Genomic DNA, 24,729 nt, shown 5'->3' on the forward strand with positions numbered 1-24,729 from the left:
TTTTCTTCCCACCAAGGGTTGTAATTTAAAAGGATAAAATTAGCTGTGTGAGTGGCAATTGCACCATGAAAGCAACATCACTTGGATCCTGATATGTATTAGGAAAATAAGATGCAACCTTAATCCGAATCATCTCAGACCAAAGGTCCGCTAATCCAATATCATCAACTCAGATGCATCTCATGAAGTAGACCCTATGAAAGCTTATGCTACCAACTTCTTTCTCTCAGTTAGTTTCAAAGGGGCTACAAGATCCTTTTGCATATGACTGGGCAATCCTTGCCTCCTTCTCCTCTAACAGCAGAACCTGGTGGCCTGTATTGAAACAGGTTGGTAAGAGAAAGGGGATAAATAAAGAGGAGGACTTAAATACATAATGAAACTGTGGAATTTGCTACCACAAGATACAGTGGTTGCTGCCAACTCATACAGTTTTAAAAAGGGATTAAGTAAACTCACAGAAGACAACGTTGTCTACAGTTGTTTGTCATCTCTGGTTTTACAGCCAGCATGCCTCTCAATAACAGTATCTATGGAACGTGAACATGAGTCTGCTGTTACAGTCATGTTCTGCTATTGTGTCCCAAAAGGCAACTAGTTGGCCCTTTTGTGTAGATTAGACTAATCTTCCTTATCCAATAGACAGAGGACCCTGCCTGTGGGTAGGGCAGGATCCACCACCCCTGCACTTGGAAATCAAAGAACCAAGAAAAACCTGGGAGCAGGTCACCATAATGTTTGTGGGGTTTTCAGGCTATGTGGCCATGTTCTAGAAGAGTTTATTCCTGACGTTTTGCCGGCATCTGTGGCTGGCATCTTCAGAGAATGCTGACCTGGAAGAGAGTGGGTATGCAGTGTGCGTGTGTGTATATACTCCCATGTTAATCTGTGTATTGTTCTGTTGTTGATGGCCTCCTCAGGGTAGGAGGATATGCAAAAGAGGATTAGTGTCTGCTAATTGGTGATCATCCTCTGTTGGGAAAGCCTCTGACCCTGAGTGGTTTCTCATTTGCATTTGCTGAGTCCTGGTTTTGGTGTTCTTCAGGACTGGTAGCCAAACTTTATTTACTTTAAGGGTTTCTTCTTTCCTGTTGAAGTTGTCGAAGTGTTTATGGCTTTCAATGGCTAGAAGAAACGTCAGGACTAAACTCTTCTAGAATATGGCCACATAGCCCAAAAAACCCACAAAAAACTATGGATGCCGTCCATGAAAGCCTTCGAGGTCACCATAAGTTGGAATTGAGTTGAAGATCCATATCAACAGTTCCAAACTCTCCTCTGTCTGCTTTTCAAGTAAAGAAGATGTCATGAAGCAGAAGCAGAATCTAGCATGCTCTCACTGGAGAAAGTAGCAGGAAAAAGACATGGAAAATGAGAGGGTAGGAGAAGTGCCCTGGCACCTCCACAAGCTGGCATGGTATACACAGCATCCTTGCCCCAAAATTAATGCTGATCCACTGGGATGTTTAATAACAACAACAACAACAACAACAACAACATTCTGCTTAATCTCAAGGGAATCCAAGCGGACTACAGCAGTAAAATAACATACAATTAAATGAGAAATGCATTAAAAATTCCAAAATCCCCAACCCTCACCCCTAACATAAAAACACCATCGAGTCCTAAAAAGAGATTAAACCAGAAAAGAAGAATTAAAAACATTAATATACAAATACACTAAAATGAGATAAATATTTTTCAGGTGGAGGGTAAAAGATAAAAGATGGAGGATGAAGTGAGAGAGAGGGGGTGGGGAGGCAGGTCAGCAAGTGTGTTCTAGTCTGGAAAGGATGTTTGAACATGGACCTCCATGTCACATTCTTTTTTCTGCCCTTCTGAGTAGAAACAATTGCAAGGAAATTGTCCTCCTCTCCTCACCCCACCACAAACAGAACATGCTCACTGTCCTCTTTTATTCAGCCTAAGTAAACATCGAGAAGCCCCTGCTGGGTTTTGGCATCACTGGATGGGCCACTGCTACAGAATTATTCCCGCACATTCCACGCTTAAAAAGTGTGACTTATTAAGCCAGAACAAAGAAGTACTGAATATTTTGCTCGTGGCATTGTGGCCCAGGAGTTGTCTTTAATGGCAGAAATATTTAAGCCCTTGGCTGACACCAATATGGATATGGCACTGTAGCATCATCACCAAGGCAGGCTCAAGATGTTTTTCCTACCTGCCTACTTCAAGTTTCCATGCTTTTTTACATGTACAAGAATGGACCATTTAGAAAGCATCTCATTTTGGGATGTGTCATGGTTATAAAGGCTGGTGGATTCTGGGAGCGCTTATCTGGGGAAGTAACTTTTCCCAGCTCTGAGGTGTAAGACCCTATATTTGAGTATATCTGCCCTATGCTATTATAGTAGGGACTGTTGGGTGGCAGTAGCAGCCCACCTTGCCATGGCAGAGGTCTCTTGGCTGGAGGAGGAAGGGGGTTGGTGTGTGTACCAGGCAGCCTGAAGGTGACAGCATGAGTTACCACACTGGAGTGACATCAACCATAGTGATGCCACTGGCCTTAGGGTCACCATAAGTAGGAAATGACTTGAAGGTGCACAAGAACAACATTAAATAATACATAATACATTGTCATGCAAATGCCCTCTCAGTATTTTGTTTGAATGAGAGAGAAGGTAAAGTGGCAACCCAAGCAATCCAGCAATGTTGTATCTGTCTTCTTCACCCTTCAAACCCCACAGCCTCATCCCAGTTTCATATACTTAAGCCCCATTGAATCAAATGAGAGCTAAATGTAGTCCTGAAATTGTTATGCAGGTTTCCAAGAGTTAACTGTGAAGCCTAGAGCTGAGGGTGAGCCAAAAATGCTAATGCTTTATAATCCTGGCCTCATCAGGAGGAACTAAAACCCCTTGCAGAGGTTAATCCATGACCCATAGAGCTGGCCTGTTCACACCAAATCCTGGCAGGAAAGAGTCATAATCTTCCTTTCCCAGCATGATGTTGCCCTACCCAAGAAACTAGACTCTTGGAAGCTTTGGCTTATGGAGAGAAGTTGGATTCAATTTATACTGCTGATCCTAGGAATGAGAGACCCTCAAGTCATCTTGTTATAAATGGTCCTGCTCAGGTCTTACAAACTCAGGGCAGCCATGCCTTCCTTGGCTGAATCTTTCCACTTATAATGTGGTATAACTCTTTTCCTACTTCCTTCCAGCTTATCAAGGGCCATAGTCTTTTCTAATGAATCCTGTCTTCTCTGCTACATCTCTCCTCATTATTAATGGTATCACATTTCTTCTTAGATTTTTATTTCCAGAGCAAAACACTGTGTGATTGTTGGATAGTTCATGATCACCTTTAGTAGGTTTCCAAATGCATCCAGAGATTGTATCCTGGAAATCTCCTCCTCCACACACACACACATACATTATTTTAATTTAATATACTTAATTGCTTGTAAACCTACTCCCTAGGGTTTCTCCTCTTGACTTGAGTTGTTGTTGTTGTGTGCCTTTAAGTCATTTCCAGTTTATGGCAACCCTAAGGCAAATCTGTCATGGGGTTTTCTAGGCAAGATTTGCTCAAAGTGGGTTTGCTTTTGCCTTCATCTGAGGCTCCATCTCAAAGTCACCCAGTCTGTTTCCATGGCAGAGCAGGGATTCAATCCCTACTCTCCAGTGTCATAGTTCCATGTTCAAATCACTACACCACATTGGTTCTCTGTCTAATTATCTGACTGGAAATGTCCCCTTCCTATCCACTTTAGCTCACTCACCTCAAATATTGCAACAGTTATACTAATAATAATAATATTTATACATTCACTTTCTTGTTTTACAATGTCTAAATTCCCCCAATTCATGCTTCCAACATTCCATGTTGGTATTACATGCATTGGGCAGCTTTGGACTTTTCTTTCACCTTTGAGCATGTCATCAGCTAAACGTGCTTTCAGCTTGAGTCCAACTGTGTCATTAGACACATTGTCCTCTGCTCTTCTTCAGTAGCTGGTTGAATACCTTCCAATCTGAAAGTCTCATCTTCTGGCAATATTTCTTCTTTCATTTTGGATTGTCTTATCACTGAGTCTACTTGGTATAAGACATTCAGAAGTGCTTTGCTGGTACCTCCTTCTGTTCAGTACTAACAAGCACTAGCTATGGTGCCACTGCACTGTCTTGAAGGAATCTTCTGCCAGTATCACCCTCCTGCCACTACTGCTTCTGCCCAGTAGCTGTTTGGCCCATTTATATCTTGCTCCTCAGCAAAAGCCTAGGTGCAAGGAGAAACCCTACCAGCAGCATGCTCTCTAGCCTTACAGGAAAACGTAATTCCACCACCATCACAGAAGGATAGTGCCATGGTGGGCCCATCGCTTTGGGTGTCTACAAATTAGACCCAAACAGCACCATTCATAGAGTCATGGAGTCATAGAATAGAAGAGTTGGGAGGGGTCTCAAGGGCCACTGCAGGATCTCCATCCAAAGCATCCCTGGCAGGTATCTGTCCAGCCTCTTTTTGAAGACTTCCAGAGGAGGAGACCCCACCACCTCTCTAGGCAATTGGTTCCATTGCCAAATTGCTCTCACTGTTAAGAAGTTCCTTTTAAAGTTCAATCGAAATCTGTCCTCTTGCGATTTCAAACCCTTAGAGCTAATTCTATCCTTTGGGGCAACAGAGAATAGGCCTGCCCTCTCCTCTCTCTGATGCTCTTGAAGTATTCAAAGGGTGCTATCATGCCACCTCTAAGTCTTCTCTTCACCAAGCTCAACAAGTCCAACTCCTTCAACCTTCCCTTATATGTTTTATTCTCCATGTCTCTTATTATCTTCATTGCTCTTCTCTGAACTCTCTCAAACTTGTCTATAGATTTCTTTAAATGAGGTGCCCAGAACTGAACACACTGCTACAGATTGCATGGAAGACACACCACAGGCTGTATTACTGTCATCTAAGATTCCTATATCTATAAATAAAAGTATATTTCACAAAACAGAACACAGCACTTTGATCCCACTTTAGCAGCCATGGCTGAATCCTATGAAATCCTGGGATTTGTCATTTGGCAAAACACTAGACTTCTTTGTTAGAGAATATAAATACCTTACAATGTGAGTTGTAAGCTGTTAAAACAAGCTCTTAGCCCCAAATCCACAGCTGGCTAATACTATTATGACAATCAACACATACACGCCCCATGTTATCATGTTTGCTTTCTTTTCCAAGGGGGACTGATTTGGGAGGAGGAGACCTGCCTTACCTGCCTCAACTTCAATCCCACCATGGAGGCGCTGGTGTCGAGCACAAACACAACATTCTTGGGTAGCGGAGGGAGGTCTTTGGGAGCAAAACAGTGCACAAAGTATCCGTTCAACACCTGGTGGGACAAGAAGGAAAAGTTCAGACTCATGTCATGTCTGTCAGGTCACTGTAGCTTCGGAGCCTATGATGAGCATCCTCTAAGTGACATAAAGAGGTGTAACTGAAGCTTACACCTGTGTGCATACATACATATGTAACTTTTTGGCCATGCCAGATGGAAGAATTTAGCACCTGGATTACCCCAACCCACTTCTTTGTTTTCTGGCCATGTGTCTCCCCCACAACCATTCAATGGTCAGAGGAGGATGAGAAAAAGATGGACGGACAGACAGACAGCTGGCTCTGTTCCTGCAGCCACCCTCATGAAGAAAGAGGCATCTTCCTAGACTTCATAGGAATCTTCCAGAGGTCCAGGAGCAAGACATCATAGAATCGTAGAGACCACAAGCACCATCCATTCCAACCTCCTGCTACGCAGGAACACACAATCAAAGTACCCCCGACAGATGGACATCCAGTCTCTGTTTGAAACCCTCCAAATAAGGAGACTCCACCACAACCCAAATGAGTGTGTTCCGCTGTTGAACATCTCTTACTGTCAGGAAGTTCTTCCTAAGGTTGAGGAGGGATCTCTTTTCCCCAGTTTGAATCCATTATTCCAGGTCCTAGTCTCTGGAACTGCAGAAAACAGAGCCAGAATAGAGCCAGCTGGCTGCCCCTCATCCTTCCCCTGTTCTCCACTGGTCACTGAATGGCTGCTGTGGGGAGAGATGTCCAGGAAGGGAAAAACATATGTCAAGTGTGCAGGGAAGGTGTGATGAGTTGGAATTGCACCTGGGAAAATTTTACTATTCTTTAGTGCGATGCAGAATCTCAGCAAGCATGTCCTGAAACTAGAGCCTATTCACACTACATAATTATAGTGCTATGATTCCACTTTCACTGCCCATGGGATTTTATCACACAACCCCCGTTCTCGCCATGATTGCATTAATGAAGGGAGGTGCATACATAGCTGATTGGGAATATGCACTATTGCATTTGTGTGTGTCTGGGTTTTTTTAAGTGCAATTATGGTTTTTAATAAAAATGCTGTTAAAAAATAAAAAGGAAAGAATATATAAGAAAGTTTAAAAAATACAAAAATGGCTGTTCTGGAATAGTGAAGAGGGAGGAGAGGAGGCAACACTGACACCATGTGACCATGCAATCCCAGAACTGCCATATATATTGCACTTGTGGACTAGTGTTATACCAGCATGATTGGAAGCTTATTGATGGGTTTTCCCCATTAATGGCAAAGTGCAGGCTAACCACAATCAGAAGACAAGACAGTGATGAGAGAACGATGGTGTTGTATGACAGGTATCACCAAAAGCACTATTACCCAACTATTATGGCAGTTTAAAAGCTGTGTGTGATAAAGTCCATGGTTCCATCTTACAGAACCTTGGGCTCTGCAGTATAGAGAGTGGCATTTAACATTCTCAGCCGGAGAACTCAAGTGCCTCCTGAGACTACAAACCCCAAGATTCCATAGGAAGGAACCACAATTTCACATGATCTTATCCAATAAGCAAGAAGGGGGCAACAACTGCCCCTCCAGATGTTTAGGTGCTTCATTTCCCATAATCCTTTACAATTAGCCATGTTGAATAGGGCTAATGGGAGTTGCAGTCAAGCAACATCTGGAATACCAGAACTTGTCCACCCCCAAAATCTGTTTCACAGACTGCACCATTAGTAATATGATGAACAGCAGGCAGTGAACACCATACCTGGACATCCCCAACACTCAGCTCCCGGTTGACATCATATCTGATGATAAAATCTCCCAGAATTCCATTCCTTGCAATCTTAGCTTGCTGGACAACAGTTGGACTGAAGGTTACTTTAGCTAAAGTTTTGGTCTGTCCAACTACAGTTGAAGGTGGTGGAGAGGCATCATCTGCTGAAGAAGCAAATGATTGACTAAAGTCAGGATCCACAAAACTCACAACTGTCAAATTTGTATCTAAAGGGCAGACTCCTGACTATGCTGTGTGGTGTTCAAGACAGGCTTAAGATGATCTGCAAAGAATAAATGGTGACTCCCTACCATCCCATGTGAGAATGTTGACTGTAGTGGCAACTTAATCTTTCTTCAACACTGAGGGGAAGATAATAATAACAAGTTACATTACCCAGATTACCATAGTCATCCACGTGATATTGTAGGGTAGACTCTGCTTAAACCCATTCCCTAATTCCCCCAAATCCCTATGTTCTACCTCACCAGTTCCGAGTTTGGTGTTTTGCAGTGCTGAACTGGAAGAAATGTAATGGAAATGAGGCAGTGGGTTACAGTGGAGAGGGACCAGCCAAACAGCTGGTGAGTAGCCTTGGGTTCAGGCCTCATCTGGTCCACAGGCTGGAGGTTCCCCACCTCTGCTCAATAAGTGCTGTCTATGAATCCACCAGTGGGTGACCAATCTATGAATCTATTGGTGGACATCTGAGTATTCCTTTTCTAAGAAAATCCTATGAAATTCATGGGGTCATTATAAGTAAACAGGCAACTTGAAGGCACATACACACACACACCTGTTGAACACTTTAACCCATTCTTCCACCCCAGTCACCTGCAGATAAATGCATGCAGAAAATGATCACTTTCACTCTTGTTTTTCTCTCTGGCATATAAGCCCAAGTATGTAAAGGCTGGGGTTTAAATACCCAAAAGAAACCAGATCCTCTTGGACAATTATGAAGGCATAACCTTGAGTTACACACTTGTGACAGTTTCGTGTTTGCAATCCATATGTAGTACCTAGTTTAAAAAATAGTCTGTGATCTACTGAGGTCTGTTCCCCATTGATCAAGAAGTAAATGGTTGATGGTCCAGTCCACCCTCTTGCACAAGCAGTGTTTGGTATGAAGGGGAAGCAGGAGCCCTGTTTCTACTTGCCACCCCAGAGATCACACATGGGAGAGAGTGGTACTATCAGTTAGGTGCTTCCTGATCAACAAGGGAACAGTCACCCATCTATTGCTGTGGCTGCTGCCCAGGAAATGGGGATTTGGAGCAATTGGGATGGGAATCATTATACAGCCCTGTAACTACAATGATTTCACATTCATAACTTCCCAGCAGAATTCTAACCACTACTTGACTTTTAGAGTAACAGGAACCTGCTGGTTTGATAAGGAGCAAATGAACATTACTTGCTGCTGTATAATCTTGAGGACTATCTACCTCTATGAGTCATTTTTTAAACCATAGCTATAATGAAGGTCATGATCCGGGATAGTGTAGTGGTCTGAGTATTGGACCACCACTATGGAGACCAGGGTTTGAATTCCTGCTTAGCCCTGAAAACCCATTGGGTGACCTTGGGCAAGTCACAGTCTCATACCCCACAGAGGGTGGCAAAAGCAAACCTTTTTGAACAGATCTTGCCAAGAAAATTCCTAAATAGTTTCATCTTAAGGTCACCATAACTCAGAAGTAACTTGACGGCACACATCAGTGTTAATACCAGTGTGGTGTAGTGGTTTGAGAGTTTGCTAGGACTCTGGAAACTAGAGTTTGAATCCCTGCTCAACCATAGAAATTTATTTGGTGACTAAACACTCTCTGAGTCTGTGGGTAAGGCAATGAAAAAAACCCTCTAAACAAATCTTGTCAAGAAAACGCTGTGACAGATTTACCTTGGGGGTCTCCATAAGTTGGAAGTGACGTCAAGGAACATGTGAAAAATTTGTACACTTGATGCAAGCTTGTTGTATTTTGATTTGTCCTGTTCAAGTTCATGAATAAAGAACTTGGTGCAGAATCCAAGCAAGTCTGTATATGAAACAATTTTACCAGGGCCTTGTTACACCATGCCTAGTTATGCTCTGATGTTATTAGAACTGACTATTGTATGTGTGATTCATATTACATATTATATGATATATTCTATGCAACATATGTTGAGTTGGCTTCTGTTAGTGGTATATTTATGTTATTATGTGTTACTTGGGATTACATGTTATTTTATATCTTGGGATAGGTCCAAAAATGTCACCTTGTCCTTGCTGAGTCTTACTGCTAACAGCCCAGATAATCTCCGTCTGCTCTGCAACATTTTGTTGTGGATGCTGCTTGCAAGTGCCATTGACACTTGACTCATTATAGTGTTCATTATAGCTCTGTCACAAATGTAGTTCAGGAAAAAAGCACACATAGGCTGAGGAAAAGAACAAAATAGAATGGAAACAGATATCCCAGTGAGGAAGGAGAGGGGAATTATGGGGTTTGATGTCATTTGGAGAGATGCCTGACCACAAAGTCATCCAAAAGAGCAAAACTTCCTCTAGTTTCCTGCTCACCGTTTTGTTGGTGGGAGCCAAAATAATAATATTAGTAATTATTATGTTATCTCTTTTTTAAAACAAAAAAAATAACAACACCTGCCTGGCTCAGAAAATGATTTTCCAAAATGCAATTGCTTGCTAATTTCCTGCTGGGGGAAAACAAACAGCTGAGATTGCATGCATACAGATCTACTTATGTGACTCAATAAAAAGGAAACTGTCCCTTTTAAAGCTAGGTATTCCATCATCCATTTCCCCAGTCCCTGTTCATAGCCAGATATTAATGCATACTGTATGCATGCCCACATGTATGTCTTAAGAAAGGGATCCCTGGAGTCAATTGCTTACATTCAGAAATATATATAAAGCCAAGGATAATGGAGTCTAGAAAGACAACATTTTGTAAGAAGAGCCATAATGGATCTACATATCCACCAACATTTCACAGATGAAAAACCAGGACATGTGTGGCCAAGTAACATTGGACTGTGGACAAGTTAGAAAAAGTAATGAATGGAAAAACAAACAAACCCACAGACGCTACAAGAGTATGTAGCCATCTGCTTAGCCTATTGGGAAGGGCAAGATTCCTCCTCCCCTCTCCTTTGTTTAGTTAAGTCCTGAGCTTTCTTCAAAATGAATTCAAAGTGCAAAAGTAGTTTGCACTCATTTAATTCAGCAAAGGGAACAAGAGAAGCCAAGGGACAGAATTTTGCCCTTCCCAACAGGCTCAGACAAAAGCAAGCTGCTGCAGCCTCTCCTCGCCTGTGTGTTTTTCCTCACTAACAACTTTCGCCATCTTGACCACACATTCATGTTGCTTGGCCAGATGTGTTCCACTAACTTTGAAATATGTAGATGGTATTCTGTCTTGGTTTATTTAAATGCCGCAACCCTTTAATACAGTTCCTCATGCTGTGGTGACCCCCAACCAAAGAGGAGCAATGTCTCGGTTCCTAAGACCATTGGAAATATGTGTTTTCCAATAGTCTTAGGCGGCCCCTGTCGTTCGACCCCCAAATGGGTTGTGACCCACAGGATGGGAACTGCTGCTATATGCAATGGCTACAATCCCAGAGAGAGCCAGTGTGGTGTAGTCGTTTAAGTGTTGGACTATGAATCTGGAGACCAAGGTTTGAATCCCTGCAAGGCCATGGAAAGCCACTGGGTGGTCTTGGGCAAGTCACTCTCTCGCAGACTCAGAAAAAGGCAAGGACAAACCCCTTCTGAACACATTTTGTCAAGAAAACCCTGTGACAGAGTGGTCTTAGGGTCACCATACATTGGAAACATCCTAAAGGCACACAACAAACAATTCCAGAATCAAGACTTTGAATTTAATTTAATATAGCTAAATTAATTATGACAGCCTTCTAATGTTGCTACAGTCTCCGGGATCATCAAATCTGAACTCTGGCTCAAATCTCACTCCACACTGGAGTCATTTAATGAAATGATGTTGCTAACGGACGGTGTTTTCCAGGCAAATGGACAATAGCTTCACATCCTGTCTTTCAGGGCTGCCAACTTAAAAGTGATAATTAAAACATAAAACAAAGCAAATGTGTACAGGAAAACCAAAGGAGTGATAGACTGCCTGACCCGCTGGCTACTGCTTTTGGCAAAGTCTCCTTCTTTCTTTTCTTTTCTCTTTTCTCTTTGTTTTTGGCAACATGGGTTTTTCCAGCATTGTCAAGCAACAAGACTTCCTATGTGTTTGGCACGGCTGGATGGGAAAAAAAATGCTTAAAATAAAAGGCAGTCCCAAGGGGAGATTTCAAGACGATGGTTCTCAGATGCCAAAATGTATTTTATTTCTATATTTACTTTTTGAAAGAACATCTCGCCTCACTCCACATCCAAATCTCTCAGCCCATAAGTGAGCTGAATCTTGCTAATTGTTGTGCTGGACTGCATCCACGCTGCAGAAATAATCTGGTTTGACACCACTTTAACTGACACAGCTCAATACTATGGAATTCTGGGAAAGGTAGTTTGTTACAGAACCAGGGTGTAGTACATTTCCCAGAATTCCATAGCATTGAGTCATGGCAGGTAAAGTAGTGTCAAACTTGATTATTTCTGTACTGCGGATGCTGCCCTTGTGAGTGTGTGTGTGTTGGTTTAATGATGTATGCTTTAAACTGATTTTAATATTTTCATTGTTTTATTTTATTTTAACTTTTGTATCTTGTAAATTTTAAACAATGTAGTTGTGTGTTTTTTTTTAATTTGTTGTAAGCTGTCTTGAGTCCCAAACTGGGGGAAAGTGTGTAAAATAAATAAATAAATAAATAAATAAATAAAATGCTAGTAATGGAAAGTGGTTATGTAAAATCAGCCCCCAAATGTTACAGTTAAATGTAAGCAGGGGTGTAGCTTAAATGTAGGCCCAGGTACAGTTACAGTGGGGACAAAATGAGGGTGTTGCCCTCACATCAGAATTGTCCTCCCCAATCTTATTTTTTTCCCCAGCCCCAAATGTCTAGCATTACAGTAATGCAAAACTTCAATTGTTCGTTTAGAAATATAGTTTGGGCACCTGAAGAAAAAGGGCAGGCAAAGTTACTTTATCATACCGCCCTGCAATCTCACCACAATAGTGCTAGTTTAAGGATGGAAGCATACTGATTTGGCATAATTTCTTATCACACTTTCCCCCATGATTGCTTTGGTGATCCATGGTTGCGTGATATGTTTTCTGCACTGCAAAATGCTGCTTTCCAGGAGGAAGGTGGGGAAAGAATGATTGCTTCAGAGCCAACTGCTTCCTAAAGCCTGCTGCTGTGTGAATGTAGAAACAGCAGGCAGCTTTGGGAAGATGTTGGTGACTGCAATCACTGCAAGGGAGATGGGGAGGGGGGAGAAGAGCAGGATCATCCGCACCCTTTTCATTGACAGGGAAAAACTGTCAATAAAAACATACTCTCCACTAATGATTGAAATTGACCCCTGCACAACTCTCTGCTTTGGATCTCACTGAAATCTACGCCCACTCAATGCTGTCATTCTCAGAATCCTCCAGCCACCATGGCTCCTCAACCAGGATAACACTACAAAATAAATAAATAAATAAATAAATAAATACTGTATTGCTAAAATCTGGTTTTGCTTACCCTCATTCTCCCCCGTGACGTTGCTCTTGCTCTTTCGGAGTGGGGGCACTTCCAGAGAATTGATTCCCGAGTTTTCCAAGATGTTCACCTCCACACGTAACTTCCCCACCAATTGCTGAGGACGGATGCTGATAGTGTACTGATATTTCCCCAACCTTCTCTGTAAGAGCTCCTCATAGTGCAGGAGGAAGATGGCTTCTGCTTTCCGAGGAATCACTCCAGAGGCTTGGAACATCTCGACTCCATTTTCCCTGTCAGGAGAATTCACAGGAGTGGTCAGCAAAGCAAGGCCTTCCAGAGTCCCTGCTGTCCACCACATCAGCAGCAAGTGTCATCTGGAGCAACCACTTTGTTTGCCATGATAATCCAAGCCCCTGAGTCAATGGGGAAGGTTTTCAACTGCAACTCCCAGAATCCCCCTTCAGTGTGGCTGGTAGCAGCCCATCAAAATAATATTTCTTAGTTGCATCTCAAAGTAGAGTTCCCAGATTTCAAGGCCTGGATTTTTTTGTCCATGGATTCAACCATCCATGGCTTGAAAATATTTTTAAAAAAATATAAATTCCAATAAGCAAGCCTTGATTTTGGCATTTTATATAGGGGACACCATTTTACTATGGCAATGTATGTAAGGGGACTTGAGCATCCACAGATTTTGGTATCCACAGGGGGTCCTGGAACCAAACCCCAGCAGATACCAAGGACCCATTGTAGTCACAAGCCACAATTCCCGTGCATCTGAGAAAGAAGACTTTAGTCTAAGAAAACTTCCATCACCTCCGTCTTTCTTTTCTCAGTCTCAAAGGTGCTACCTTCTAAAGTTGTAAAGGATCTCTTTACAATTCCTAGAATTCTTTGACTTGTTTCAACAAGCTTTAAATGCGTTTCATGGATGTGTCACTATTGCCTTGAATCTGCATATCCTCAAACTTCTTTTTTTTACTTCTTCACTTCAGTAAAAGTTTATTTAACTTTTGTCCTTTCCCTGAATCCTGCCCAATGAAGAAGGTCCCAGGTTTTATGCCAGACATTTTCCACAGAAGACTCATAGAGTTGGATGCACCCATAGAGATCATCTATCTCATTCCTCTGCTCAATGCAGGCAATGGCATCACTAGGCTTGGTGTCACCCCAGTGCTGTAACTCATGTTGTCACCCCCAGGTGTCCACTCCCTTCCGAGGTGTTATCTAGTGTGGTCTGCATTCCCTTCACCCCTTAGCAACATCACTGAACACAGGAAATATAGAACTAGGTAATCCCTCATTAAATGGAAAGAATGCTTCTCTAGCCTCTGCTGTGAGACCCGTGGTGACACTGTCTGTGTGCCCCTGCTCCAAGTAATGGCTTCCATTCTCACATTGTTCTTCATGTCAAGATGGTTCTCCTAGTGTTCAACCTAAATCTACCTTTCTGGTTGCCATCTGGCCATTAGCTCCTTGGAGTGTTCATCAAAAACAAAAGATCTTTTCTAAAACTTTGGGATTTTTTTTAACCCAAGATGGTCTCAGTAGAAGCCAGATTCTTGTGCACCTAACATGAAGGACCTGGTGTGTCAACACTATTATCATTGTGAGATTTTCAGGTTTCACAGGAGGCACCAACAGTCTTGAGTCCATGTCAATACAGGCCTCAGATGAGGGACCTACAGAAAACATTCCATGGATTCAAGAGGAGAGGTCAGTGGGAAAGTGAATTTGGTCTGTGTCTTAGTTCAAACTTCAAAGGAATTGTCAAAATTGCTAAACTCTAGTCCCAGGATTGAGGACCTTGGACAGACCCTTTAAATTTTGAGTTAAAACTCAGAATGGATTGACTGCTCTCCATTGACATTTGAGCCACCAGTGTCCACAAGAAGAGATGATACCATGTAGGTCAATTACTACTCAGCACACTCCAGAGCAGGTCTGAACAGAATGCAAGGCTCTCAAGAGTGACACAGAAATGATGGTTCATTACAATTAGCTTCTCTGCTTGGGATGATGCAATACCTACCCTTCTTCTGTGGGTCTTGAATACCTGTTCTTCCTTCCAGCATTGAGAGGTTTCCGTTCTTTCCCAACAACATCCCCATGGTAAACCCTATCGCCAATAACCCTGGAGCAAATAGAAAGAAGAGGAAGGTTCAGGGATGAGAGCCAAAGGCTACCTTTGTAGAATATTGTCACAGAAATCAAGTAAAACCTGGGAAAAGAAAAACCAACTTATGTCATGTTCGGCAACCTTTGGCCCTCCATAGAATGGAGCTACAGCACTTGAAGTGATGTCAAACTGCTTTATCTCTACAGTGTAGATGCTCCCTTAGGCTGCATCTATAGGGTAGAATTAATGTAGTTTGACACCACTTTAATTGCCATGGCCCAATGCTATGGAATTCCAGGATTTGTAGTTTTGTGGGCTCAATGCTGTGGAATTTTGGGATTTGTAGTTTTGTTAGATATTTAGCTTATCTGACCAAGAGTCTGTGCCACAACAAACTACAAATCCTAGGATTCTATAGGATGGAGCCATGGCAGTTGAAGTAGTATCAAATTGCATTAATTCTGCAGTGTGGCAGCATTATTGTCTCTTTTCTACATTTTATTCATTGGGTGTTACTAGTGTTCTTCCTTTTCTCTCAACTGAGACTCATCATCAGGAGTTGTCCCTTGGGTATAATCCGCACTGCAGAAATAATGCAATTTGACACCTTTTTAACTGGGATGGTGCAGTGATATGAAATTCTGGGATTTGTAATTTGGTGAGCTATTTTGCCTTTTTAGTCAGAGAGCATTGGTGACACAGAAAACTATCCCATGATTTCATAGCACTGAGCCATGGCAGTTAAAGTGGTGTCAAACTGCATTATTTCTGCAGTGCAGATTAGACCTGAGTCTCAGGTTTTGGGTTAGAAAGCTTGGGCTCTGGGACAATCTTGAGTTGGCAACCCCATTAAAGGATCCAGAAGGCCTCTTGGAGAAGGCAAGGAGGAATGGAAAATCAGAAATGAGAAGGATACTGGTATCGAGCAGGTACATCCCTGCTCATCCCTCTCCCATCCTTTTCCAGTGCAGCACAACCTCTCACCTACATGGTAAAATTGGAGATGAAAGCTGTGGCAGGTATCTGCATCTCAAAGACACCTTCCCGGGCCTCCGAGCCACTGTTCACCAAAGTGCAGGAGACAGTGGTAAAAGCGTAGCGAGAAATGATGGTGGCTCTCACTGAGAATTCCGACATCCGGGGCCTGGTCTCCTGTTGGAAGAGAGCAGCCATTCCTGAGTGGCAGGACATGTTAATACACCACCAGCTATCCATTATCACAGCTGGCTTCACTTTTCCCTCAACCCTAAATAGATGAAACTTTTCCCCCTTTTGTTGCCAAGCAATCACCTGCATGACAAGCCCACGGGCAAAGGAGTGCTAAAGCCTCCACTTAAACAAACAGTTAAACCATTTGTCAAAGGTAGGGTTCTGCTTGCAGCCAATTTCTGATCACTCCTCATAGGTGAAATCAGGACAAGCCCTATTCCTTAAGAGCATGATGAGATCAGAGAAATCAATGGTCTGCTAGGTGTTGTTGGACTGCAACACCCATCACTCTGACCACTGGATATACTGGCTGGGGCTGATGGGAGATGGAGTTCCCTAGCATCTGGAAAGCTACAGGTTCCCCAGTCATGTGCTAGACCATTAAGACAAATGCTTTATGCTTTGTTTTTTAAAGGACTTGCAAGCAAAACCAATCATCATCATTATCATCATAATTTATATCCCTCTTTCACCCCAGGATTGCGTCTTAAAGTGGTGTGCCTATTAAATTGATTACAATATAATTAAAAATGCATACATTTTAAAATTAATTAAAAAAGAATTAAGCTATTAACAAGAGCCAGCATGGCTGAGATGTCATCCGGTTTGATCCGTATCCTAAAGTGATATCTCTGGTGGTTCTTAACCTTTGATCCTCCAGATCGATCGATCGATTGATTAATTTAATATCCCTTCTTTCTCCCAGCACAGGATTCAAGGTGACTTAAATGTAATTAAAAAAGGTACAGTTTTTTGTTTGTTTGTTTGTTTTAAAAAAAGGAGCCCATGTTGTATTCTGGTTCGAGCATTGGATTATGACTCTGGAGACCAGGGTTTGAATCTCTGCTCAGCCACTGAAACCCACTGGGTGACTTTGGGCAAGTCACACTCTCTCAGCCTCAGAGGAAGGCAAACACCAACCCTCTTTCAACAAATCTTTCCAGGAAAACTCTGTCATAGGGTCATATTAGGTTGCCATAAGTTGGAAATGACTTGAAGGCACATGACAAATGGCCATGCTAAGCACTGCTTGTGAGGTGAACTTTGGTGAGCTGGTATTAGAAGATTTACAGAGATATAACTACATGATACACACATACAAGGTGTTGGTTATTACCTATAAAGCCCTAAATGGCTTGGGCCCAGGATATCTCGAGGACCACCTCTCCCCATACAATCCGCCCCACACTCTCAGAACATCTGGGCAGCAGCTATTGAGGGTCCCAGGGGCCAGACTAACCTCTACTTCTAAGAGGACTTTTACCATCTCGGCCCCTACCCTCTGGAATTCTCTGCCCATTGAGCTCCGCTCGGCCACCTCCCTGGCCCAGTTTAGAAAGAGGCTGAAGACCTTTTTATTTCAGCAAGCATTCCCTGATGCAAGCCCTGATTAATCTCTCCCCCCCCCCACGTCAGCAGTGGCAGCTGGCTGGAATGTTTTAATGGACTGTGTTTTTATTTATATGGTATATGTGTTTTATGTAAATGTATATGATATGCCATGTATTTTATATATGTTGTACACCACCTTGGTTCATAGAAGGGCAGTATAAAAATAAAATTATTATTATTATTATTATTATTATTATTATTATTATTATTCATTATTTCCTGGAGTCCTGCAGTGGTACATTCATTTAATAGGATCTCATTTTGTATATTTATTCTTAAAATATTAAGATTGTTCCTTCCCATTTGTGTGTAAGAATGCAGAGGGGCACGGAAGGGAAAGCATCTGCAGCTCTTTCTTATAAACATTTCCCGAGCAACTTTTTCAGAGCAATAAAATGAAGGCACACTCAGAACACTACATACCAATCTCTGCAGAACCCGGCTGTGTCTTGGGACTCTGCGTGCAACCTATAATGGAAAGAACACTGTTATGCAGCTGTTTGGGTTTGGGTCTTTGTGTGGAGAGGATACATTATAAAACAGCAGGACAAGTTTATTGCGTTGATTTAGCAAATCTTTCACCTTTTATACCAAAGCTTGGGAATATGATTACATGCAACTTTTAAAAATGAAAATATTACAAAGTCTCAAAACTAATGTAACAGATGGGAACAACCATAGTTTTTTTTAATGCAATGAGTAGTATTTTCTAGTTATTTTCTCTTGATACTATTAAAGAACATTGTAGGCATTACAACTTTCCCTTCTCATTTTGTGTCGTGTCTTTTTTAGATAGTAAGCCTTAGGGTAGGGAACCGTCCAATTAAAAAGATTGTATGTACAGCGCTGTGTAAATTTACAGCACTTTATAAATAAAGGATTATTATTATTATTATTATTATTATTATTATTATTATTAAGAGAATTTTTAAACTGCCTGTAAAAGCAACATAAAAGTACAATAAGAACAAACAAACAATAAAAACAGAAATACCAATTTCAGCATTAAAAACTGAGTGGCAGAAAGTAAAACAGCATAGAGGAATGCAACATATAATTAAAACTGTATCATTAAAAGCCACGGTTGCCTGAATTATGTTAAGGCCATATGCACATGTATGGTGGTTGTTGCTTTTTTACTATCTGGAAGCCCCTTTTGGGGCATTGCAGGGTTTAGAATTCCCTTCTGCTATTCACAGCACCTAAAGACCCACCTTTTAAAGTAAAGCCTTGTTGGGGTGTGAGTATAATAGCAAAAAATGACAGCAGAGGTTTGAGGAAATTAACAAAACTTTACTTAACAGAAGTCTCAAAAAATTGAAGCAAAAACAATATGAATGGCATAGTACAAAGTCCTGATAGCAGCATGCATACATTACCATGAGGGCAGCATGGAGAGCAGGATTCAATGAATGCTCCCAAGACCCAGTAGATCCACCAGGCAATTATACCTTTCTAATTAATTAATGCAATCACCTGGTCTACTTAGCTCATTACCATGGTCTACACCTGTCTGCTCACTAGATTCTCATCCAGTCACAACTTAGTACCTGGACAAGCCTCTGAAACCACCACAAATGGCCATTCTGTGCTTTGTAGCAAGTTGTCAAAATTGGAGAACTGTCTGGCTACATCCCCATTTGTGTGTGTGTGTGTGTGCGCGCGCGCACATGCACGTGCACGTACTTTAAAGTTGCCTGTTGACTTACAGTGGCCCCATTAATTTCATATGGTTTTCTTAGGCAAGGAATATTCAGAAATGGTTTTACCATTTCCTTCCTCTAATATACAGCCTACAATGCCTAGTATTGTTGGCAGTCTGCCATGCAAGTACTAACCAAAGCTGACATTATTTAGTTTCTGAGATCAGAATGAATCTGATGTATTTAGGGTATATTTGTGTGTGTGTGTGTGAATGAGTGTGGGTGTGTATGTGCCTTTAAGCCACTTGTCGACTTATGATGACCCCATGAATTTCATTTTTTTTCCTTAGGGGAAAAGGCACATATTTTTTAGGGAAGGGATACTCAGAAGTGGTTTTGCCAGTTCTTTCCTTTGAAATACCACCTACGGCACCTGGCATTCATTGGTGATCTCCCATCATACTTACGAGGACAGACCCTGCTTAGCTTTCAAGACTCATAGCCAGATACAAAACAATGACATCAGCACCTATGTGTGCTGGGCCCCCCAGTGCTGGGACCCTTTCTGATAGACCATTTGGACACAATTTTTAACAGTTTTCTCTAAGGTTGGAACACGATGAGTAGTTGTCACTATGCTTCTGCATGTAAACATCCCTGCATACCCCACCACCCCTGTTCTGGAGCCCATGTTGATGGCCTTTTGGCATCTGATTTTTAAAAATCTTGTTATGCAGAGCTTTTGGTCTATCAGGCAGTTGCCCTCTCTATAATATTGAGTCCATGTTACTTTAAAAAATATTTCTGTTTTACATTGTTTAATTTTGATGATCCATTATTGTTTGCATAGGAATGTCATTTGCTGCCTTGAACAGTTCCCTAAATGGAACTAAAAATGTGAGCTGTAAATGTTTTAAAAATAAATAAATGGTGTACGGGTTTCAGTATTAACTAGGATTCTGAGAGACAAAGGTTTGAGTTCCCATTCAGCTGCAGAAATCCACTGGCTGACCATAGGCAAGTCACACACTCTCAGGATTTTATCACACCAGCCAGCTGCCTTGTCACAATCACTCTAGTTTAAGAATGGAAGCATACTCATTTTGGCATAAGTCGACAAGTGGCTTGAAGTCACATCATAAGAAATAAGATAATTTCTTATCACACTTTTCCCCAAGATAGTGCTTTGGCTTGGTTGTATGGTGTTTTCCACACTGCCAAATGCTGCATATCTGAATGTGCTGCTCCTCTCCACTCCCAAAGTGTAAGGCTGCTGTGCAACCATCACACAGCAGCCATGCATTTTGGGAAGAAGCAAGCTGAGGAAATAAGTGACCCTGGCTGCCAACTGCTTCCCGAAGCCGGCTGCTGTGTGAATGTGTACACAGCAGCCAGTGTCAGGAAGGTACTGGCAGCTGTGATCACTGCAAGGGGGAGGAGCAGAATCCCATCCACTTGCACCACTTGACTGCCTGAGAAATGGAACTGCAGCAGGAGGGACCTATCACACAAAGGCAATCATGGAATAGCGGCAAGATTGAGAGCCTATTGATGGGTATTGCCTGTCAATGAAAAGGTGCACAACAGTAATGAATGGAATGCAGGGTAGCAGTAGGAAGACACGATGCTGTGTGATAAGTACCAGCCAAAGACACTTTTATCCTGTTAAAATTCTGCTTTTATAGCCTCCTGTGGTAAGGTTCTCAGAGTTAGAGGAAGGCATAAATAAGGAAGGAATAAATCTTGCCAAGACAACCCTATAATAATGTCACCATGAGCTGGATTCGACGTGAAGGCACACAACAACAAAAACAGGTGCACGTGCACTTGAAGACAAACATTCACAGATCAAAGCAGCAGAGTGGAATTTCCATTGTATTGCCAAGGTATCCCTGGGTTGTGTGCTGGTTTGAACACCAGCCGAACAGCGGTCAAGTGAAAGAATGCAAGTCCCTTGACTCAGAGCCAAAGTGTCCTTGGGAAGCAGAGTGTGCAGGGAGGGAGCCACCTGGGAAAAGACTCTCCATCTGTAAATCCTATAACAGCCTTTGCTACTGTGACTCATGCACCTGTAACTTCTATATTAGACTATTGTAGAAATATTCATTATGCTCTGAAGAAGATGAACATGCTCTAGCTCTTGGATGGGACTTATACAGCACTCCTTCCACCTGTCTCAGTTTCAACCAGGAGCCATACCTGATTTCCCCCATTGTTCACAGGGACTGCTATTGTTTCTCCTCAGCACCATTGTTTGATCCAGAGCTTGACAATAATCCTTTACAATTTACAAATACCATAGCTTCCAACTGTCCTGATTTGGCAGCAACAGTCATTAATCCTCAGTTGTCCCACTATTTTTCAGTTGCTTTTAAATGATTTAGTTTTTCATTCCTCCTCCCACTTTCCTTCTTTGTCTTCAGCTTGCATTCAGTGCCTGCAAACTGAATTCAAAGTGCAAAAATAGTTTGCGCTCAAGCAAGAGGGAGAGGAGATGAGGGGGCAGAATTCTGCCCTTCCCAATAGGCTCTGGCAAAAGCAAACTCCTGCAGCCTATCCTAGCTTGGGTATTCTTTCTCATTAATAACTTTTTCCATTTTGACCACACTTTAATATTGCTTAGGGTCTGTCTGTACCAGCATGGGCAACCCAAGGTATTCTGGGTACAGAGCTGCCCCAAACCTCCCCCCACTGCAAAACCCACTGTTTTGACACTGGATGGCTAACTGCACATGCATGCCCCTGATGCATGACCAGCCTGTCTGCCATTACCACAGGTCACTTCACTCTGAGGTCAGAACAAGGAGCCTAGTGATGGTCATATGGCACCTTGTTTTGACCTCAAAGTACGAGACTGGCAGCAGTGATGGACAAACTGTAGCACTCATCAGGACACATTTCAAACAGATACCCAGTGTCAGGATGGTGGGCTCTGGATCTTCTTGAAAGACCTGGAGCAAACAAGGACTTTTCAAAATCTGGAGTAAGAGGGGTAAAACCTGGTTCTGGTGCTATACAGGCTGTCCATTATCTGGTCTGCTTGCACCAGAATTGGACTTTGAGCCATGCATTGTTTGGTCTCCCCACTGAGGCAATTCAAGAGTAGTCTTTGACAATGCTGGCTCTTTGGCTTTGTAACGGAGATGAGCACCACCCCTACAGTTGGACACAACTTGACAGCCTTGTCAAAGGGGAAACTTCTGCCTTTACTTTAAGCAACAGATTTGTTTTAAAGAATGATATTCCAGGCTCTGGCTGGCGTGCTTGCCAGTATGTGGACAAGTGGTATACTTTACATAGGGCAGTCCTTTCTTTGATGGACTGGGAGCTGTAACCCCCAAAGTCCCTTTTCCAAGTTCCTGTTAAAGACAGCAGTTTGGATCACACTTCTGAAAGGACTGGCAGCCACTAAAGGCATTTAAGAGCTGGTGAAACATTTTACATTTCACAAATCCCCATCATTTGGCTTGCTGCAGTTATTTTGGAGCAGCTGAAGCAGCAACAGGAATTGTGTAGCCTTTCAGATATTGCTGAACTGCAACTCCCAGCATCCTTCACCCTTACCTATGTTGGTTAGGGCTGTTGGGAATTGCAGCCCCAAAACATCTGGAGCATACCGTCCATTTAACAGATGTAAAATAAAGGAGAGGGAAGCTGGGACATTTTAAAAGCTGCTGAGAAAGTGGGACAGCAGAGGATTAATGGGGCCTGTCTCTATGAAACTGAGATAGCTGGAAGATCTGACACACCTAACTCTCTTTTGTTCTTCCAAGAAATATAATCATAATTAAGATTCATTTTGTGAAGTTTGTGGCAGACCGTCTCGACATAATTTTTTACAGTTTTCTCTAAGTTTGGAGCGTGATAAGAAGTAGTTAGTGTCCTTCTATTTATAAACAGCCCTGTACATTCAGCCTTGGAACATATGAAGCAAACATGAGAAAATGGCTCTGATGACATGCAATGTTAATTTCTCTGCATCTTCCTCCAGGGAACAGTGACCAGTCTATAAATATGGATTTAGGATCCAAGTCAGAGAAGATCATATTTGGATCAGAGAATCTTCCTCTATGAAGTAAATACTGGACTCATTCACTATCTGCAGAAGTGGTTCCATCTCTGCTATTCCCAAGAAGGCTCAATTTTAACTCCAAATATAAAGGTTTTCTGAATACAGAGGTTTTCACATTAACATCCTAATAAAACTGAGAAATAAGCCCCTTCCCTTCCACAACAAGAACTTCTGGAATTTAATGTAGCAAGAAAATGTCAGGGTATCTTTCACTCCCTATCGTATTTGCTGTTAATTTTATACAAGCTGAAATAACTGATTTGTCTGCCAGAGAGGCGATTTTATGAGTGTTTATATGAAACCATGAATGCCAAGACACTGGAGCAAAGTTAAGCATTCCCGAATGTCAAAACATATGCGGCCTCTTGCACCCCTTCCCACTGCTTGTCTTGCTGACAAAAATAGAGTACAGGCAGCAATGGTAAGAAATAGTGTGGTGTAGTAGTTTGAGCGTTGGACTATGACTCTGGAGACCAAGGTTTGAACTGTTGCTTCAACATAAAAACTCACTATGTGAACTTGGGCAAGTCACACTTTCTCAGTCTCAGAGGATGGCAATGCCAAACCCCCTCAAAAGAAACCTACCAAGAAAACCCAATGATAGGCTCACCTTATGGTCACCATCAGTAAAAAATGACTTGGAGGCACACAACAACAATAAAGAGGCAGCAACACAGAATTTAAATTGGAAGTGAACAACCTAGCCATCCCCAGAGATTTTTCAACTGCAACATCCATCAGCCTTAGCCAACACAACCAGTAGTGAGGAATGAAAGGAGATGCAATATGAGAACCTCTGAGGGGTGATAAGTTCTCTGCTTTGATTTGAATTAAAAGACACTGTTCTGGATCATGTGGAAGCCTAATTATAAGCAAATATATCTAAGTTAGTCTTACTTCACCAGAAACAGATTATTTGAAGCTGCAGTCCAGAAAAATAATTTTACATGCTCTGACTCATGATGATTTAAGGTCTAGAGACAGTGTGGTGTAGTGGTTTGAGTGTTGGACTAGGTTGGACTCCAGGAAGCTAGGGTTCAAATGGCTTAGCTATAGAAACTCACTATTTCTCAAGTCCTTCTTTAACCACTACATCTTGGTATATAGGAATTTGCACACAATGCCATGCAGTGTTGCAAATATCAGACTAGTGGCTTGTCTACATGGACAAATTATCCCAAATTCCCCCTGGTCTCACTGCATCCTGTTTATGTATTGCAGGGCTAAAACCCTGAATCAGGTAAGGACTATATTCATGATGCCTGCACCTGATACACACATTTAAATAACTCACAATTTTCTGGGGGTTTCCAGCTGTCTTTGCAGTGACAGCAGCTACCTTTTCCCTCATGGTGCCTTGTGAACCACCTGGCACCACTGCTGTGGGCACAACAAGTTGCTCTGAGGTCAAAACAAAGTGCCCAACATCGATAGCATAGCTAGGTGCTTTGTTCTGAGCAGTGGTACCAGGTAGTGAATGGGGACGACTTGTGAAGGCAGCTGCCCATTCATTGCAAAAGGCAAAAACTCACAGCAAAAGAGAGCAGATAAGGGGGGAATTCAGGAGAAGTGAAGACAAGTCCCAAG

General features: G+C 42.2%; 1 protein-coding gene across 3 annotated transcripts in view; it reads right to left on the reverse strand.

Annotated features, from left to right (window-relative positions):
• Positions 1-24,729, reverse strand: part of ITIH5 (inter-alpha-trypsin inhibitor heavy chain 5) — a 54,764-nt gene that overhangs the window by 21,698 nt on the left and 8,337 nt on the right. For 2 of the 3 annotated variants that reach the window (XM_042466513.1, XM_042466512.1), the window contains 6 exons: positions 17,851-17,895; positions 15,815-15,978; positions 14,740-14,841; positions 12,747-12,997; positions 7,071-7,243; positions 5,231-5,347 (listed from right to left, as the gene is read on the reverse strand). In XM_042466513.1, the coding sequence (XP_042322447.1) occupies positions 5,231-5,347; positions 7,071-7,243; positions 12,747-12,997; positions 14,740-14,841; positions 15,815-15,978; positions 17,851-17,895 (852 nt within the window). The remainder of the gene's footprint in view (positions 1-5,230; positions 5,348-7,070; positions 7,244-12,746; positions 12,998-14,739; positions 14,842-15,814; positions 15,979-17,850; positions 17,896-24,729) is intronic. The other variant, XM_042466514.1, reaches the window with a different exon arrangement.

This window comes from Sceloporus undulatus, chromosome 5, assembly GCF_019175285.1.
Source record: "Sceloporus undulatus isolate JIND9_A2432 ecotype Alabama chromosome 5, SceUnd_v1.1, whole genome shotgun sequence".
Lineage (NCBI taxonomy): Eukaryota > Metazoa > Chordata > Lepidosauria > Squamata > Phrynosomatidae > Sceloporus > Sceloporus undulatus.